Source organism: Glycine soja, chromosome 11, assembly GCF_004193775.1.
Source record: "Glycine soja cultivar W05 chromosome 11, ASM419377v2, whole genome shotgun sequence".
Taxonomy (NCBI): Eukaryota; Viridiplantae; Streptophyta; class Magnoliopsida; order Fabales; family Fabaceae; genus Glycine; species Glycine soja.
In genome coordinates this window covers 37,804,828-37,813,024 of record NC_041012.1, presented here as the reverse complement: position 1 = coordinate 37,813,024, position 8,197 = coordinate 37,804,828, and the positions used below count along the sequence as shown (strand labels likewise).

At 27.4% G+C, this 8,197-nt stretch overlaps 1 protein-coding gene across 1 annotated transcript; it reads left to right on the top strand.

Annotated features, from left to right (window-relative positions):
* Window positions 1-206: 206 nt before the first annotated feature.
* Window positions 207-3,103, top strand: LOC114374091. The gene is made up of 5 exons (XM_028331690.1): window positions 207-415; window positions 767-882; window positions 1,280-1,374; window positions 1,708-1,838; window positions 2,661-3,103. The coding sequence occupies exons 1-5, from the start codon at window positions 241-243 to the stop codon at window positions 2,735-2,737; spliced, it is 594 nt and encodes a 197-aa protein (XP_028187491.1). The 5' UTR covers window positions 207-240; the 3' UTR covers window positions 2,738-3,103.
* The last annotated feature ends 5,094 nt before the right edge of the window (window positions 3,104-8,197 follow it).

Here is an 8,197-nt window from a genome sequence, read left to right as displayed (position 1 = left end):
ACATTATTATTGTTAAAAAAAAATACTATTTAAAAATATTCATATATTCCAATGAATCTTCATAGCTGTCCAATTTTAGCTTTTGACTTCTAATCATACGACATCAATTTCCAGGAAAAAAAAAAAGAAGACAAAGTAACAATTCATATTACAGCACTAAAAATCATATGAAGTGTTTTTAAACTTTGAAGCAACAACATAAACTGAAAGTTGAGGTGAACCTAAACAAGAGTGAAGATCATGTCTGAAGAACCACTAAGTATTGTATTGCTCCGCTGTGCATCAAGAAACTTTAACACAAGTGCAATAAAAATGGTCTTGCAGGGATTTTCTCTAGGGCGCGGAGACAAGCTTACACTTCTTGTAATTCTTGGCCATGTTAACAGTCCCTGCTTCATTGCACCTTCCAGATTGCGTGAGTATCCAATGCTTTGTTATTTTTCTTATTGATAATTCAATTTGATGTTGTGTTATATCATTCTAATCACTTCATCACTGACATCAGAAAGATCAACTTAACTATGATAGGGACAATTATTGCATAAGATGTGCCATAACCTTTGTGTGCGTGCCATATAATGGATATATATGTCTTGTTTTCTTTAATTACATTGGCTACACCTTTTCTGATTTCTATAATTTTTTTCTTCACAAATTTAAGTCTTGAGAGGTACTGTTAAGATTACAGATATAGTACTCTTGTCAGTCTTGTGTTACTCATATATTTCTTATATATGTATATGTTGGCCTTCTTGTCATCGATCAGGTGGATTATTTGAGACCGATCACAAAATTCTTGAGGAAGAGGTTGCGAAGAAGAAAGAAAAGTTCCATAATAATGCAAGAATCAGGGAAATCTTTGAGCGATGTGAAGCAGACAAGGTTAGACATTAACTTGCATCTACAATAGCAATCTATGTAGCAGATTTTCCCCTAGCCGAAAGTCAAAGAATAACTCTTCAAAGTTGAGAAGTTCTAACAAATGTTTTTCAATACACACGAATCTAGAGAACCCCCGACCGCATGCTTAAGAGACATGGTTTTCTGCCAGCCATACCTCACCACATTTTTTAATCCATGCGCAGCTGATAATCGATCATTATATATATATATGTGTGTGTGTACATAGATTATGGAATAGTTGTATAGTCAATTTTTATATCACAAGGAAATTCAGTAATAAAATCATAGTAGATTTCTATTATTTAATATTTTGGGTTGTCTAGATCGAGATAAATTGTCTAATAGAATCCTTTTGTGAATGAAATTAATTACTCAGATCCAGTTCCGGATAGAAGTGCTTCAAGGAAATGTACCTGAGGTTGCTGTAAATGCTGCCATTCGTTTAGAGGCAACATCAGTGATACTTGATAGGTGATCAGTCACACTCTTTCAAACTTCTATTTTCTACTTTCATTATTTCCCAATCTAAGAAAATGGATGAGAAGTTTAGGATTGTGAAAGTACTTCTCAAGAGAAACTATCTAACTACCCATTATTTTGTTACTTACAAAGTAAGCATTTTTGTAAAGGCTGTTGAGATCAAAACCATGTAGAAATATCCTCCCTAAACAGCTAAAGTTTTCTGGATATTCTGTGGCATAAATGTGATCAACTTTTAGTGCTTATTAAAAAATGTAAAATGTCGTAAACCATGAAAACATGTGCAAACTTCCTTTCTTTTTGTTTGAATTGGTTGATGTGCAGACCGATGAAGAAATATAAGAAGGATTTCGAGCAGAACCTCTCTTGTGCTTTGCTAATAATGAAACGTGACAACTCTATGCAACATTTGAGAGGGCCAAGGGAAACAAATCTGTGTGGTAGTTGTGTAAGATGTACGGAACTGAACCAATTATAGTTAATCTTGATATCCTTGATTTCCAAATTATGTATTAATGGTGTTCTGCATGTAGTCAAACACTTAAACGTCTTTAACTCATGTTTTCATAAAATCATAATTGATGTAAAACTTTGGAGTCAAGTCATCTAGCCATGACACATTAGGAGAAGTACTAGGAACACTCTTTTTAACACAATCTAGTTAGCAATGATTGAAATCTATTAAAACTACACATTAAATTAGAAGTGATATCCATCAAAATTTATGGTTTTCAATAAATTTCAGCTAAAAGTTGAGAGTGTATTCAAAAGATTGTGTTGTTAGTATTTCTTTGCACACTATTCAATTTAATGACAAAAAATCAAGAAAAATACTAAGAACACACTCTTAGGTGCACTCTTTGAAGATTCTTCCTTTAATTGGTTAAAATTTATTGAAGATGATCAAATTTTATGGGTCTCAAGTTATATTTAAGACTAAAATATGTTTATTGTTCTCATAATTTTAAAAATTTCAGAATAAATATTAATATTTTAAAATTTCAGAATGTATAAAACGAAAAATATATTTTAGTCTATATTTAATAATTCTTTGTCACAATTTTATAATTTTCTATAAATTTTGATCAATAAGGAAGAATGCAGTTAAAAGAGTATGTTCCTAACAGTTCCAGAAAAACAAAAGGAGTAATTGTTTGTTTGTGTTGTCCACTCGTACTCATGTAATTAATACTTATGTTTGGATTCTCACGGTTCCATATTTATTGTGTTGTCTTTTTGTCGTTCCTATTCTTGTGTTTGCTGGCTTTATGGAGTAGATGAGGAGGACTATGCATGTCAGTGGCACGCTACAGATCGAGTGGGTGAATGTCACCAAACATCAGGTTGCGGTTAGAATGTGTGGAGGAATCCTTACAACACCTCCAAACATTTTCACATACTTCATGGTTTTGAGACGGTTTAGTTGTTTTCTGGGGTTGTTCAACGTTACGTGAGTGTTCTCTGCTATGTTTTTAAATTGTACGTAGTTAGGATTTCATGGTGATCCTTGTCATTATGGGGAAAATGTGGTTGATAGAGAGTAACTGGTTGCGGTGAGTCAGAAAAACTTTTATGTCACCGCGGCTGCTGTTACTATTTTGGACCATAATTTAAAATCATGTATAAGCCAATGGACATATGTTTCATTTCACTCTGTTCTGAATTCGGTTCCTTTTGACGACAGTTACATAACGCCTATAGACTATATGGGCACATGACATTTTCATCCTTTGTTATTGTGATTATTTTTTTTGACAGGCATGTTTATTTTGTTACTATTGTTCTCTTAGGCAGGTTGATTTATTCATTAAAAAGGTTAAGATATGTTTTAGGTCCAGTGAATTAATGAATTTTGTTTTGAATTTCTAATAAATTTATTTTTGTGTTAAATTTTTAATAAAACAAAAAAATTATTTTTGGCCTTTTGTTATTTTATTTTAGTCTTTGATAAGTTAATGAATTTTTTTTTCTAATAAATTTTGTTATATTGTATGCAAGTTTTGTGCTTTTGAATATCTTCATGTCTTTTGGAAAATTTATTGCTTCAGATTCAGAGTGTATCGATGCATGACTTTTGTCTTTTATTGTTTATGGTGTGTGCTTTTGAACAATGTAGACTCTTTTGTCTTCATTTGATTGTTATGCAATTAATTAACGCATTATCTGATGGTCCACTAGTCATGTGTGACTTATTACCCCAAATTTATGCTTATGATCATTCACAACTTTTGATATATGCACTTTGTTAAACAAAACATGATTGTGATGGATTTCATGGTCTAAAATATTAAATTTTCTAAATAAATCTTGAGCGAAAAGAATCTCATCCCATGGATCATACAAATTATATAACTTATAATTAGTTGTGTTTGCATGGTCTATGTGGTTATTATTGTTGTCTGTTGCCAAATAAAAAAGGAGGAAAAGGAAACAAAACAAATCATTTATTAAAAAATGAGATTTTACATCTATGGCTATAATAATATTTAGAAAGTGACTTTTTAGATTAGTTATAACTTATAATGTAAAAAATTATTGATTTTGGTCAAACCTGATAAATATCTAGATTGATTTTGGTCACAACTGATCTAAAAAAAAAAAAATTTATCAAATTGGTTATGCGCAGTCGATCTATCATGCTATTAACCAATAACTAAATTTTTTTTAATTAAATATTTGATTTAAAAGTTTCCATATTCTATATCCCCTGACTCTATAACAAAATTAAAACCGATGCAAAAAGTCTATAATGTAATATTGTTTTTTTAAGGAGTCATCTGATCATCTATATATAATTGTTCATTCAATATTTATTATTCTCATTACAATATAAGAATATCATTCTAATTAATTATATATATATGGCCTGTGCGAGTAAGTTTCTATAAAAGTATTTTTAGGAGAAGAAAAAAAGAAAATAAGCTTATTTTTTTTCTCTTAAAACTGCTTTTAAAAAAATGCATCCAAACAGTAAGTAATAAGTTAGGAGCTGAAAAGTTTTAATAATATTATTTTAAAACAAAAAAAATGTTTTTTCTTTATAGTTTTGATTTTTTTTTATCAAATTTTGTTAAGTGACCAAATATTTTAAATAAATATAAAAATAATCAACATAATAATTCATTAAAATAAATAGTTTAACATTAAAAAATAAAATTAAAAAGTAGAATTCCAAGTTTCATGATAACTAAGAAAATAAATACCATCTAGTGTTTGTAAGAATATTAAAATAAATAAATAGGATTTTTAAGTTGAATAAATGGGTAAAAATAATTTCAAATAAATTAGTGAGGATAAAATTGAGAGAAAAAAATTAGTAGCTTATATTTCATGTTTGGTAGGTCATAAGCTAACCTATTGTCATATGTTTGGTAAAACTAACTTATATGCTAACTAAAGCATATGAGCTAGCTGATAGCTTAAAAGGTATAATATTTGGTAAAACTAACTTATAAGCTAGTTGAAAGCTTATAAACTAACTAATTGGCTTAATCAATTGTGTATAGAGTTTATTTAACAAAAGGGAGAATTTTCGCTTTTATAAATTGAATCAATAAAATAAAAGATATACAAGGAAATGAAATAGGTCACATAATTTTAGACAAAAAAACATAAAATGATTCAGAAAATAATTATAAATTGATATGATTTAAAGAATTTTTAATCTTAAGAAATGGTGTATTAGTAACAATTGATGAGTTGATATCATATGTGTAAAAACATAAAATTAGATACCAAAGTTTTTTCATACAACAAACAAAAAAGATAAGAAGATTTTTTAATTGAATATAAGGGTAAAATGAAATGTCAAATAAAATAGTAAGAGTAAAATGGAGAAGAAGAAAAAAAATAATAATTTATATGTTATCTTATTTTCTATAAATTACTTCAAATAACTTATCAAAATAAATTACTTGAAGTAGTAGCTTATAGAAAATAAACTACTAAAATAAGTTTGTGTACCAAACAAACTTATTTTGCTCAAAGAAACTTATAAGCTAATTAAAGAAGCTTATTAGTTCTTCAAAGACCTTACCAAACATATATTGTCATAAGCTAAAAGTTGAAAAATTAAAAATTAGTAAAAAAAACTTATAAACTAATTAACTGATTTAATATAAGCTTTCAACTAGCTTATAAGCTTCTAGGTAGCTTATAAACTAGTTTTACTAAACATTAGTTAGTTAAAAGAGTCTATAAGATTCTCAAAAAACACTATACACTTAAATAAGTCATATGCATCTGTAATCTTATCTATTCAAATATGATTTAATATCATCAATTTTTAGTTTTGAGTTCTTACAGTAATAAAAGTTCTCATTTGATTGAGTTTATAAGATTCTCAAAAGTGTTACCAAACACACTATACACTTAAATAAGTAATATGCATCTGTAATCTTATCTATTCAAATATGATTTAATATCATCAATTTTTAGTTTTGATTTCTTACCGCAATAAAAGTTCTCATTTGATCGATTCCTTACACACACGTAGGAAATGAGAGGGCGCATTTGTTTCCAGTTGTTTTCTTACGTGGAAAGAGGACACTGTGGTTTGTGATCGACATATTCAATATAAATGAACATCTCTTAAAAAAAGACTAAAATCGATCATCACTTTATTTTTCCTTCTATTTTTGCTATATCCTTTTGAGGAATGTTCATCTATCTACACACATTTTTACTTCTTTTTTTGTACTAACCCTTAGCTAAAAGAGGTAAAGCGGGGAATAGGTGGATCAACCTATATCCATTTTGTCTTAGACTCTGCCAAACTATTGTTTTTATCCCCTTATTATGGTCACATTTGAGCATTTCTAATCCTTATGCTGTGTGATGAACGAAGTGAACCTTTATCTCAAAAGAGGAAGTATTCATTCGATATTGTCCTCATTATTTTTATCGATGTTGTCAAGAAAAATGAACCATTATCTGAAGAATGGAATTATTCATTGAATGTATCTTTACTTAGGGTCAAATTGCAGTCTTTTGAAGGTATCTGAAGAATATTGGATGATTCATTAAAAAAAAATTTACGTACGGCCTCATTGTAGCCTTTTGAAGTATGTAAATCAAGACAAGACATAAAAGTTAAAAAAAAAAAAAATTGTAACCAATACTAATATGAGAGAGTTCATAGCAGTTTTCAATAGTTTAATTCAGACTACCTAACTTGCAACTATTTTTTTCTGATTTAAGTATAAAAAAAAGTGATGCATGTTATTTTGCTGTTAATTTAAACATATTCGTTTTCTTTTAGAGAAGTGTTTTATTATCACAAAAAAATCATGAAAAGTTTTCGGAATGACAACACAAAATTTACTTTCTTTTATGTAAAATAAAATGTATTTTTAATGCAATAATAATAAATAAATAAATAAAACTGACGGTGTCTGATTTGTCACCATATTAATTTGTAACAAGATCTCGGTAAAAACATTACAACCTAATCTCATTTTCTAACAATTGACATTGAATTATCTTCAATGATGTGAATTTAGTCTGATAAATTAAATAAATTTTATTATAAAACTATGAATTTATACTAATATATATTATGTGATCTATTAAACAAAGATTATGCAGTCAAAGAATTAAACAAAAATTATTCCAACTGAAATTGTCTTAATCCATATCTTTTTTCTCCGTAATAAATGAGCTTGCTTTTATTCAAATAACATAAGTCTATCTTAAAATGTCGCTTTATAATATGACAAAACTATATTGAAGCATATTATTCCTTTATCATGTCATTTGACACTGAATGTAATATAAAGGTTTACAGAGTAACAAATTAAATTTAAATCAGTAAATTTATAATAGTTCTTAAGATGTAATTTATTTTTTTATTTGCAGTCGACGTTATAAATATATTTGTTATATTTAAAATTGGGACATTGTCTCTTTTAATTTTAGAAGAATAATTTTGACTATATATAAAAAATAAATAAAAGATAAAAATAGTTATAATGTGATATTAATTACTTAATGTTAATAAAACTGAAATTTTATTTTATTTTATTTTTAGTCACTTAAAATTAACCCTAAAAATATTATCAACTTGCTAATGAAATGTTGATCTGTTTTAGAATTAAGTATATGACTAATTTGTTTTTTTAACTAAATAGAACATATATCAAGACCAATTATATATCTAGTAAATTCAAAGTTAGAAATAAAAGAGAAATTGTACTTGTTAAGTCGTTTAGAATTCTGTAGAATAAAAGAGAGATAAAAAGAAATGACACAAGTACTCATGGATGTCGAATATAAACAACAAAAAAATCCATTTATTTTAATCTTTAAATATAAGAAAATTTTAACTAATTTTATCATATTTAATAAAATTATCACCAAAATACCTTTCATCTAATATTGAGATTTCATTTTTAATTATCTTTTATTATTCTTGACATCAAAATCCAAGGAAGGATAGCTTGTAAAGAAAACTTATTTTTTAAGAAAACAAAAAAGTAGTTAATGATTTAAGAAAAAGTGTGACAAAACAATATAAATATAATACGTATAAAATATTCATACAAATTGTTGATAAAGTCCCCTTTCTTCTCGTACCATTTATAGAATGATGACCATTAATTCCAATGCCATGCGCTCCTGGATTCAGTATATCAAAGTAAGCATTACTAGTCACACTGGCATTGTTCTGATTTTGAGAGTTCATTCATATTTGTTTTCTTTCTAAATCCATATTTTGTCCCTTGTTTCTGGCCTACATACCTTAATATTCCTGAATATCTTCATTTTCTTTATTCTTTCTTCACTAGTTAATATTATTCATATTCCAATGAATCTT